The sequence below is a fragment of the Oncorhynchus mykiss genome, chromosome 10, assembly GCF_057628025.1.
Source record: "Oncorhynchus mykiss isolate SJ-2025 chromosome 10, ASM5762802v1, whole genome shotgun sequence".
In the NCBI taxonomy this organism is placed as follows: domain Eukaryota; kingdom Metazoa; phylum Chordata; class Actinopteri; order Salmoniformes; family Salmonidae; genus Oncorhynchus; species Oncorhynchus mykiss.
This window is the reverse complement of record NC_143031.1, coordinates 42819557-42831918: the sequence shown is the minus strand read 5'-3', so window position 1 is coordinate 42831918 and position 12362 is coordinate 42819557. Positions and strand designations below refer to the sequence as shown.

The 12362-nt window shown below is 48.8% G+C and overlaps 1 protein-coding gene across 3 annotated transcripts in view; it reads right to left on the bottom strand.

Moving 5' to 3' along the window:
• LOC110533930 (A-type potassium channel modulatory protein KCNIP1) overlaps positions 1–12362 on the bottom strand; it is a 39971-nt gene that overhangs the window by 2081 nt on the left and 25528 nt on the right. For all 3 annotated transcript variants that reach the window (XM_036990353.2, XM_036990354.2, XM_036990355.2), the window contains exons 2-7: positions 2538–2662; positions 1691–1760; positions 769–839; positions 517–624; positions 323–427; positions 92–154 (exon numbers count right to left, since the gene is read on the bottom strand). In XM_036990353.2, coding sequence (XP_036846248.1) covers positions 92–154; positions 323–427; positions 517–624; positions 769–839; positions 1691–1760; positions 2538–2662 — 542 coding nt within the window. The remainder of the gene's footprint in view (positions 1–91; positions 155–322; positions 428–516; positions 625–768; positions 840–1690; positions 1761–2537; positions 2663–12362) is intronic.

Genomic DNA, 12362 nt, shown 5'->3' with positions numbered 1-12362 from the left:
CTCAAAGCATATCATGAAATAGGGATAGCATCTTACATAGACACCGACAGCAATATCGAAATGTATAAACATACGCCTGTACTATACATACCTCCTGGCATGCGACAATGAATTCCTCTAAAGTCACAACTCCATTTTTGTTTTTATCCATTTTCTGTGGGGAGGGAAGAGGTGAGAGAATTGTACATTATTTTTTTTCAATACGTATGAAATTGTTATTATGTGGTCTAAACTGTTGCGCACACCTAAGGGTTTCATAACTCTCTGCATTAAGCATCTGTTTTGGTATTACATTGTACTGTGTGACGTCGGGTAAAGTCACCTGGAAGAAAGCATCCACATGCTGCTTCGGGACATCTCCCTTGAGTGCAGGGTAGGTATATTTCCCCATCATGTCGTAAATGGCCCTCACAATCTCAGTCATCTCCTTTTACACAGAAATACAAAACGCTGTATTAACAAGTACGTCATATGCAAATCCTTCAATGCAACTGACATGTAAATAAACACACAGACCTCTCGGTTAATGTAGCCATCGTTGTTGATGTCGTACAGATGAAAAGTCCACTCCAGCTTGTCTCTCAGAGTGCCCCGCAGCAGTGTAGACAGTCCCATTACAAACTCCTGAGTGAGTCACCACATAGGGAGAGAGATTAAAGTCACCAAAATACTGAGTTTGGCCTGAGTGATAACTCCAGTACAAATAAGATAAAGACATGTTTTATTTAAAGCACTCTCTGAGTGATAGTGGTGGTGTGCGGTTTGTACTTCAAACTTGATGGATCCATTGCTTGTCGTGTCGAACGCATTGAAGAGGTAATGAGCGTAAGTGCTGGCATCTGCAACACAACCAGATACGGGCAGGAGATTTGTTTTTATCCCAGAGTGCTTGTAAATGAGTCGCAAACAAGAAAGGGCATGTTATGTGTCTAAATGAGTGGTGTCTGGTTTACTGTACCTCCGTGGGGGAAGAACTGGGCGTAGATGTGTTTAAATGAGCAGTGTCTGGTTTACTGTACCTCCGTGGGGGAAGAACTGGGCGTAGATGTGTTTAAATGAGCGGTGTTTGGTTTACTGTACCTCCGTGGGGGAAGAACTGGGCGTAGATGTGTTTAAATGAGCGGTGTCTGGTTTACTGTACCTCCGTGGGGGAAGAACTGGGCGTAGATGTGTTTAAATGAGCGGTGTCTGGTTTACTGTACCTCCGTGGGGGAAGAACTGGGCGTAGATGTGTTTAAATGAGCGGTGTCTGGTTTACTGTACCTCCGTGGGGGAAGAACTGGGCGTAGATGTGTTTAAATGAGCGGTGTTTGGTTTACTGTACCTCCGTGGGGGAAGAACTGGGCGTAGATGTGTTTAAATGAGCGGTGTTTGGTTTACTGTACCTCCGTGGGGGAAGAACTGGGCGTAGATGTGTTTAAATGAGCGGTGTCTGGTTTACTGTACCTCCGTGGGGGAAGAACTGGGCGTAGATGTGTTTAAATGAGCAGTGTCTGGTTTACTGTACCTCCGTGGGGGAAGAACTGGGCGTAGATGTGTTTAAATGAGCGGTGTTTGGTTTACTGTACCTCCGTGGGGGAAGAACTGGGCGTAGATGTGTTTAAATGAGCGGTGTTTGGTTTACTGTACCTCCGTGGGGGAAGAACTGGGCGTAGATGTGTTTAAATGAGCAGTGTTTGGTTTACTGTACCTCCGTGGGGGAAGAACTGGGCGTAGATGTGTTTAAATGTTTCTTCATTCACCACTCCACTCGGGCACTCCTGTGGAAACCATGTGAGAACATTACTTCAAACAACGAAATAATGCAGCTTCTTCTGGTGAGCGCCCAGATCAACCAATCATTTACACTCAAATGGCACCACCCTTGGTTACAGAGTTAACATGTCAATCAAATCTAACAGCTAATTAACTAGCAATTTGTATATAACTTGTATGTGGGGGTGTGTCAATGTGTCGGTGGGTGTTTGAGCATGTTTGTGTGTAGAGAATATATGTTTACATATATTTTCCCATTGGGTGTATATGGGTAACGCAGCATTTAATTGTTGTTATGGTGTATGACAGACTTAGTTCCTCTAGCTGCATGCCTGTACAAACTGATTAGCAGCATATGAAGTGATGACGGCACGAGGCTGAATGCATGTACTTATCGGAGTAAGAGATAAGAGTGCTTTGACATTAACACTTGTAAAGAAGAGAGGCAACATAGGCAGGAATGTATACTTAAGAGTGGCAGGGAGAGAGATAGCAGAGGAAAGACTAGTAGAGAGATAGCGGAGGAAAGACAGGTAGAGAGATAGCGGAGGAAAGACAGGTAGAGAGATAGCGGAGGAAAGACAGGTAGAGAGATAGCGGAGGAAAGACAGGTAGAGAGATAGCGGAGGAAAGACAGGTAGAGAGATAGCGGAGGAAAGACAGGGACAGATAGTGAAGGAAAGACAGGGAGAGAGATAGCGGAGGAAAGACAGGGAGAGAGAGAGAGAGGAAGATGAAGAAAGACAGACAGTGGAAGGGAGGAGGGAGGATGAGGTGCGTACATTCTTGAAGCCTCGGTAGAGGATCTGTAGCTCTCTCTTGGTGAAGTTGGTCTGGGCCTCCAACTGCTCCAGACCCTCTGGCCTGTGACACACCATGGTCATCTCCAACTCATCATCAATCTTGTCTAGAGAGAGAGAGGGCAGGAGGGAGGGAATGAGGGAGTGAGTATGTGAGGGAGGGAGGGAGATAGATATTAATTGTGTGTTTATGTAAATAAACCAGCGTGAAATGTCACAGATGCATCATCATTTAAACATCACAGTTTATTTCACAGTACATCATATCATTGTTGCCAGAAAGAATAAGCTTTAAAGTTACCCCGCCTCGAGTCTTTGTATAGGTGGTGAGAGAGTCAGACAGCAAAACATATGGAAAGTTAAGAGAAGCCTACAGAAGAATTCTAGAGAAGATTGTGAGAGCAGAGAGAGAGAGGGATGTAATGGAGGAAGATGAGGCATGGCAAGTTAAACAAACAGAAGAGGAGTTCAATATGAGAGGAGGAAAAGGGGAGTATGATGTTGGGAGAGGAAGAATACAGAAATGAGCCAGGGGAGAAGGTTTCAGAAGAGAAGAGATTGTATGGAGGAAGAGGTGGGAGGGAGGGAGGGAGGATTAGAGGTCTCCCCGTTATGGATTTGGGGAACTCTACGGATGGTAACTTTGTGCTTTGGGTGCCAGAGAGAGATGAATGTTGGGTAATGATGTGATGAGCTAGCGTTCTCTCAGGAGGGGGCAGGGGAGGGACAGCCTCTGGCCCACTGGAGGAGACTAGGAAACATGCAGAGACGTGCTCCTCTCAGAACTAAAACACACAAATACACGTCGCTATTTCAAAACACAGACTCTTGCATATCATGAAAGGAGTCTATCATCAACCCATCACACATGCAAGCACACACACACACACACACACACACACACACACACACACACACACACACACACACACACACACACACACACACACACACACACACACACACACACACACACACACACACACACAAGCTTTGTGCTGGATGTGTCATAGATTATGCATGTATGAACTACACTATGAGCAGAATTTATCGGGATTTACCACCCAAAACCACTCCCTTTAATCAGGATAAATACCCTTGAGAAACAGGTAAATTATAATAAATGATTTATATGAACAGCATGGCGTAAATTGGAACTGTTAAATGATAAGCAATGTCTAAATGTGGCATCTCTACGGCCACTGCATGATGAATCATCAACGCTCAGGGTGGGGACAGACAGCCCATCTCGATATGGGACGCAGTTCACAATGCATGTAGACCTGTCATCTATCTCATCATAGTAACTTTTTTTTATTGCGACAGGTAGGCCTACATTTGCTGCAGCATAGTCTGTGCTACAGTAATATAAAAACTGAATGAGTGTCAAATTTATGGCTTTCAGGAGTCACCTTATTTTTTCATTGTAAAGATATATATTTTTTAATTGCATCTGCAGAGTTAAAAACAGCCTATCAATCGAATATCATTGCTTTAAATCAGGGCACGCTCAAGCACTCTCTCGCAGTCTTTGTCTCTCTCCATGAACCCCAAAATAGATAATCCTGTTCTAGATTGATGTATAGCCCTATATTCAGTGCCTTCGGAAAGTATTCAGACCTGTTAACCTTTTCCACATTTTGTTTTGTTACAGCCTTAATTTAAAAAAAAACATCAGCAATCTACAGACAATACCCCATAATGACAAAGCGGAAACTGGTTTTTAAATATTTTAGCAAATGTAATAAAATAAAAAACACCTTATTTACATAAATATTCAGACCCTTTGCTATGAGATTCAAAATTAAGCTCAGTTGCATCCTGTTTCCATTGATCATCATTGAGATGTTTCTACAACTTGATTGGAGTCCACCTGTGGTAACTTCAATTGATTGGACATGATTTGGAAAGGCACACCGGCCGGCCAAATTGAGCAATCGGAAGAGAAGGGCCTTGGTCAGGGAGGTGACCAAGAACCCGATGGTCACTCTGACAGGGCTCTAGAATTCCTCTGTGGAGATGTGAGAACCTTCCAGAAGGGCAACCATCTCTGCAGCACTCCACCAATCAGGCCTATATGGTAGAGTGGCCAGACAGAAGCCACTCTACCAGTAAAAGGCACATGACAGCCCGCTTGATTGTTTGGCCTGAATGCCAAGCGTCAGGAAACCTGGCACCATCCCTATGGTCAAGCATGGTGGTTGCAGCATCATGCTGTGTGGATGTTTTTCCGCGGCAGGGACTTGGAGACTAGTCACGATTGAGGCAAAGATGAACGGAGAAAAGTACAGAGAGATACTTAATGAAAGCCTGCTCCAGAGTGCTCAGGACCTCAGTCTGGGGTGAAGTTTCACCTTCCAACAGGACAACGACCCTAAGCCCACAGCCAAAACAATGCAGGAGTTGCTTCGGGACAAGTCTCTGAATGTCCTTGAGTGGCCCAACCAGAGCCCAGACTTGAACCCGATCAAACATCTCTGGAGAGCTGAAAATAGCTGTGCATCAACGGTCCCTATACAACCTGACAAAGCTTGAGAGGATCTGCAGAAAAGAATGAGAGAAACTCCCCAAATTCAGGTGTGCCAAGCTTGTAGCGTCATACCCAAGAAGACTCTAGGCTGTTATCGCTTCCAAAGGTGCTTCAAAGTCCTGAGTAAAGGGTCCTGAGTACATTTACTTATGTAAATGTGATATTTTTAATAAATTAACCAACATTTCTAAAACCCCTGTTTTTGCTTTGTCATTATGAGGTATTGTGTTTAGATTAATGAGGAAAAAAACTATTGAATCCATTGTAGAATAAGGCGGTAAAATAACAAAATGTGGAAAAAGTCAAGGGGTCTGAATACAGGCACTGTATAGATTTCCTAGCCTACCTCTTTCAGGTAATACATTCAATGCAGTATTAGCCCTACTGTATATTTAGCTAATTAATTATGGGTTTTTCATAATAAGCTTCTAACTTATGTTTCTTGCGCAATACGCACACACCTGTGCGCTGCTGACCCCACTCTTTAAAAAACACTCCTTAGATCTTGAAGTCCCATGCAGGAAAAGCTAGACTAGAATAGCTTGCTGGACGTCATATCATTTCTAATATCAGTAGACTATTCGGAGGGACGCTAACTCTTGTTTGCTGAATGTTAAATACAGCAGCCAATAGAAGTAGTTTGAAAGAAGAGCGAACGTGTGGTGGTCGTAGGCTATAGCAGTTATTTATTCAGACCCGTCTCAATTCAATCTTCGTGAAGAGAAGTGAAAGCCTTCTGCATATACACACACCTTTCATAATATGTAGTGTCTCGCCCTGATCTGTTTCACCTGTCCTTGTGCTTGTTTCCACCCCCCTCCAGGTGTCGCCCACCTTCCCCATTATCCCCTGTGTATTATTACCTGTGTTTTCTGTCTGTCTGTTGCCAGTTCGACTTGTTTGTTCAAGCCTACCAGCGTTTTGTCTCAGCTCCTGGTTTTCCCTACTCGCTCTTTTTCTCTTCCTCCTGGTTTTTGACCTTTGCCTGTCCTGAGCCTGTACCCGCCCGCCTGACTACTGCCTGTCTCTGACCCTGAGCCTGCCTGCCATCCTGTACCTTGGCCTCTGCTCTGGATTATTGACCCCTGCCTGCCTTGACCTGTTGTTTGCCTGTCCCTGTGGTTACAATAAACATTGCTACTTCACACAGTCTGCATTTGGGTCTTACCTTGATTCCTGATAAGTAGCCTATATCATATATCAAAAGCCCCCAATCCTTTGGTCTTTTTTGAGCTTGGGCTCATTAAATGTCTTTAATGTAGGGCTCATCAGGCTTGGATTTTTTTTATCAAATCTCCAAACACATCCAGACAGGCCTATTTATATGCTTTATAATGCTTTTACATGACACTTCCTGTTTGGCGGGAAACACTGGGTTACCTGGGAGAAAAGTGATTTATCCTTGGGATGGAACATTTGTAAAATACCTGGAAAATATTCAAACCTCACACGCACACACACCCTACCCTGCAGGTCCAGCAGTAACTGTGTTAGCATCACTGAGGCTTTGAGAAGGGGTGCAAGGGAGGGACATTAAAATGAAGAAGGGACTGTTGCAGAGGAAGTGGAAGCTGGCAATTACATTTGACATTTTTGACATTTTAATTCACAGAGGGAGACACTGATCCCCCCCAATCATTCAGATTGAAGAGACACGACTGACTGATGTACTGATCAAACCCCACCTGTAACTCCTAATGAGCCAGACTTCACAGATCTTACTACATCACATTGAGTGTTCTTGTCTGTCTGTACCTCATTGGTATAATACATCATTCCAACAGAATCTGCCCAAAGCTTCAATCCCCTTACAGCTGAATCAGCTGATCCAGAGTGCCTAGCTCCTGCTGGCATCTCCATGGTAATAGGTCCCTGAACACACTGTGTATTCGCCGCCATCCCGAACACCCGTGCTGGATAGGCTTTTCTTTATCATTTGAATCCCTTTGTGCAGTACAGCTTATATTCAATTGTGTTCTCTTCTTTTTGATCCTCCACGCAATCCTTACATTCGATCAACTTCACAAATTGTGTTTTGGTTATTAGAGGGTTAGGTCCTCTACTGTATCAGGTGGACATGGTTTCGTTTGATTCCATCCTTGAACTGATTTAAATGATTGTCAGTCAATTCAGATCACGTATCAGTACCAACACTGATCATGCAGATGAAGAGGACAGCCCTCCAGGTTTATGATCATCTGGATTATAGATGATGAGATGAATCATACAGACTAGACGGCTCTTCTACAGGAGACAGACTTCACACACTCACCCACAGACTCTCACAAAGACACTCATTCCTCACTAACTACGAGATATATCTTTATCTTTTACCTTGACTGACCTTCATGCCTTAAAGTAATGATGGACTGTCATTTCTCTTTACTTGTTTGAACTGTTGTTGACATAATATGGACTTGGTCTCTTTCCAAATAGGGCCATCTTCTGTATACCACCCCTACCTTGTCACAACACAACTGATTGTCTCAAATGCATTAAGAAGGAAAGAAATTCCACAAATTAACTTAAGGCACACTGTCACGACTTCCGCCGAGGTTGGCTCTCCTGCCTGTTCGGGCGGTGCTCGGCGGTCGTCGTCACCGTCCTACTAGCCACCACCGATCCCTTTTTCGTTTGTCTGTTGGTTTTGTCTTATTAGTTTCACCTGTGTGTATTTTAGTTTAATTAACGTCCTTATATGTAGTAGGTTGTCCCGCCCTTGTTTTGTGCGGGATTGTTTTGGATTCATGTATTTTGGGTTAATACGTGTGTGTTATTTTCTCCGATAATATTTTGATCCTGTGTTGGATTATTTCACCCTGCATATTTGGGTTGACCGTGTTTGGTTTTCGGAGAATAAATAACTATCGACTCACTGTAACCTGCTCTCTGCGCCTGATTCCACCCACCTTGATATTACGTGACAGAATCCCGCACCACCCATGGAATCAGCAGGAGCAGCCGCGTCTCCTCTCCCATCGATGGAGGAGAGAGTCCTCCACCACACCAGCGTGCTTCATCGGATTGGTTCTGCCATGGACCAAATGATGGAGAGGATGGATCGATGGGAGAGGAGTGGTCTTCCCACATCATCGCTAGCACCCCCTTCTCCAGCACCTCCTGTTCCTGCGACCACATCGGGCTCCGGGGCTCTTCGGTTGACACTCCCACGGGAGTATGACGGAACGGCGGCTGGGTGCCAGGGTTTCCTCCTTCAACTGGAACTATACCTGGCTACCGTGCGTCCTGCTCCCTCTGGAGAGGAGAGTGTGAGCGCCCTCGTCTCCTGCTTGACTGGGCGAGCCCTCGAGTGGGCCAACGCAGTGTGGAATGGTCCGGACTCGGCGAGGGATAATTACCCAGAGTTCACCCGCCGATTCCGAGCTGTTTTTGACCATCCACCAGAGGGTCGGGCGGCGGGTGAACGGCTGTTCCACCTGCGGCAGGAGACGAGGAGCGCACAGGACTTCGCTCTGGAGTTCAGGACCTTGGCCGCAGGAGCAGGATGGAACGACAGGGCCTTGGTCGATCATTTCAGATGCAGTCTCAGGGAGGACGTCCGCAGGGAGCTGGCATGTCGGGACACCACCTGCACACTGGATGAGCTCATTGACTTGGCTATCCGTCTCGACAATCTGCTGGCTGCCCGCGGGCGTTCGGATCAGGCCCTGTCGTTTCCACTTCCCAGCCCTCCTGCCCCTATCCCTATGGAATTAGGAGGGGCAGCTTCGAGGGGGACCGGAGGAGGAGTGTCCTCCTGCACCAGTTGTGGTCGACGAGGGCACACGTCAGACCGGTGCTGGAGGAACTCGTCTGGGAGTCGGGATGGCAGGCGGAGCACTGCTCGATCACCCCAGGTGAGTAAGCACCAGACTCACCCAGAGCCTCCTGTCGGTCATGTGTATGTATTGACTTCTTTCCCTGGGTTTTTTCCCTCTCTACAGCATAAGGCGCTAGTCGATTCAGGCGCAGCTGGGAATTTCATGGATCGTGGGCTTGCGTTAAGGCTAGGGATTCCCCTGGTGTCGTTAGACCAACCCTTCCCCGTGCACTCCTTAGATAGCCGACCATTAGGGTCAGGAGTGATTAGGGAGGCTACGGTGCCACTGGACATGGTAACGCAGGGGGATCATAAGGAGCAGATTAGTCTGTTCCTTATAGATTCACCTGCGTTTCCAGTGGTGTTGGGGGTTCCCTGGTTAGCTCAACACAATCCGGTGATTTCCTGGCGACAGGGGGCTCTTAAGGGGTGGTCAGAGGAGTGTTCAGGTAGGTGTAGAGGAGTTGCCGTTGGTGCGACTACGGTGGAGAGTCCAGACCAAGTCTCCACCGTGCGCATTCCCTCTGAATATGCCGATTTGGCTATCGCCTTCAGTAAAAGGAAGGCAACCCAATTACCACCTCATCGTCGAGAGGACTGCGTGATAAACCTTCTGGAGAACGCTGCACTTCCTAGGAGTCACGTGTATCCATTGTCCCAGGAGGAGACGGTAGCGATGGAAACATACGTTGCTGAATCGCTGAGACAGGGGTACATTCGGCCCTCCGCATCACCCGTCTCCTCAAGCTTCTTTTTTGTGAAGAAGAAGGATGGAGGTCTGCGTCCGTGCATTGATTATAGAGGTCTAAATTCCATCACAGTGGGGTTTAGTTACCCACTACCTCTCATCGCTACGGCGGTGGAATCATTTCACGGGGCGCGCTTCTTCACAAAACTGGACCTGAGGAGCGCGTATAATCTGGTGCGTATCCGGGGAGGAGATGAGTGGAAAACTGCATTTAGTACTACATCTGGTCATTATGAGTACCGCGTCATGCCATACGGGTTGAAGAATGCTCCAGCCGTCTTCCAATCCTTCGTAGACTAAATTCTCCGAGACCTGCTCGGGCAGGGAGTGGTAGTGTACATCGATGACATCTTGATCTATTCTGCCACACGCGCGGCGCATGTGTCTCTGGTGCGTAAGGTACTTGGGCGACTGCTGGAGCATGACCTGTATTGCAAGGCGGAGAAATGTGAGTTTTTCAAGCAGTCCGTTTCCTTCCTGGGATATCGTATTTCCACCTCTGGGGTGGTGATGGAGGATGACCGCGTTACAGCCGTGCGTAATTGGCCGACTCCGACCACGGTGAAAGAGGTGCAGCGGTTTTTAGGGTTTGCCAATTACTACCGGAGGTTTATCCGGGGTTTTGGTCAGGTGGCTGCTCCCATCACCTCGCTGCTGAAGGGAGGACCGGTGCGCTTGCGCTGGTCAGCAGAGGCGGGCAGAGCATTCACTCGTTTGAAGGAGCTGTTCACCAATGCGCCCGTGTTGGCGCATCCGGACCCCTCTTTAGCGTTCATAGTGGAGGTGGATGCGTCCGAGGCTGGGGTCGGAGCCGTGCTGTCCCAACGCTCGGGCGTGCCACCCAAGCTTCGACCTTGTGCTTTCTTTTCGAGCAAGCTCAGCCCAGCGGAGCGAAACTATGATGTGGGGGACCGGGAGTTGTTAGCTGTAGTCAAGGCTCTGAAGGTGTGGAGACATTGGCTTGAGGGGGCTAAACACCCCTTTCTCATCTGGACTGACCATCGTAATCTCGAGTATATCCGGGCAGCGAAGAGACTAAATCCACGTCAGGCTAGATGGGCTATGTTTTTTACCAGGTTCCGGTTTACCCTCTCATACCGGCCAGGCTCCCAAAACACCAAAGCCGACGCGCTGTCCCGCCTCTATGATACCGAGGAGCGGCCCGTTGAGCCAGCTCCCATCATTTCACCGTCATGTCTCGTGGCACCGGTGGTATGGGAGGTGGACGCGGAGATAGAGGAGGCCTCACGGTCAGAGCCGGCCCCCCCCAACTGTCCAGTGGGAACTCAGTACGTACCGAGGGGGGTCCGGGACAAGCTGATTCGGTGGGCTCATACTCTCCCCTCATCGGGTCATCCTGGCATTGAGAGGACAGTGCGGAGTCTGAGAGGGAGATACTGGTGGCCCACGCTAGCTAAAGACGTGAGATTTTATGTCTCCTCCTGCTCAGTGTGTGCTCAGAGCAAGGCTCCTCGGCACCTTCCTAGAGGGAAATTACAACCCCTCCCCGTTCCACAACGGCCGTGGACACACTTATCGGTGGACTTTCTTACCGACCTTCCCCCGTCCCAGGGAAGTACTACGATCCTGGTCGTTGTGGACCGGTTTTCTAAGTCCTGTCGTCTCATCCCGTTGCCCGGTCTCCCTACGGCCCTGCAGACTGCTGAGGCCTTGTTTACCCATGTCTTCCGGCACTATGGGGTGCCTGAGGACATCGTTTCTGATCGGGGTCCCCAATTCACGTCCAGAGTATGGAGGGCGTTTATGGAGAGACTGGGGGTCTCGGTCAGCTTAACCTCAGGTTTTCACCCCGAGAGTAATGGGCAGGTGGAGCGCGTAAACCAAGATGTGGGCAGGTTTCTGCGGTCCTATTGCCGGGACCGGCCTGGTGAGTGGGCAAGGTATGTTCCCTGGGCTGAACTAGCCCAGAACTCCCTACGCCACTCCTCAACTAACTTGTCTCCTTTTGAGTGTGTGTTAGGTTACCAGCCGGTCCTGGCCCCATGGCATCAGAGCCAGACCGAGGCTCCTGCGGTGGAGGAATGGGTACAGCGCTCCAAGGACACCTGGAAGGCCGTTCAGGACTCACTACGGTTAGCGGGCGAACGGCAGAAGAGGAGCGCTGACCAGCACCGCAGTGAGGCCCCCGTGTTTGCACCGGGGGACAGGGTCTGGCTCTCGACCCGAAACCTGTCCCTCCGCCTGCCCTGTCGGAAGCTGGGGCCGCAGTGTGTGGGGCCGTTCAAAGTCCTGAGGAGAATAAACGAGGTGTGTTACAGGTTACAACTTCCTAGGTATTACCGTATTAACCCCTCGTTTCATGTGTCTCTCCTCAGGCCGGTGGTGGCTGGTCCCCTGCAAGAAGGTGAGGTGCCTGAGGTCCCTCCGCCCCCCCTGGACATCGAGGGGTCCCCGGCGTACACAGTTCGGGGCATTCTGGATTCGAGACGCCGGGTGGGGGGCCTACAGTACCTCGTGGACTGGGAGGGGTACGGTCCGGAGGAGAGATGCTGGGTTCCGGTGAGGGATATTTTGGACCCTTCTCTCCTGAGAGATTTCCACCGCCTCCACCCGGATCGCCCAGCACCTCGTCCTCCGGGTCGTCCTCGAGGACGGTGGCGGCGCGCTGCGGGGGCCGCGCGTCGGGGGGGGGTACTGTCACGACTTCCGCCGAGGTTGGCTCTCCTGCCTGTTCGGGCGGTGCTCGGC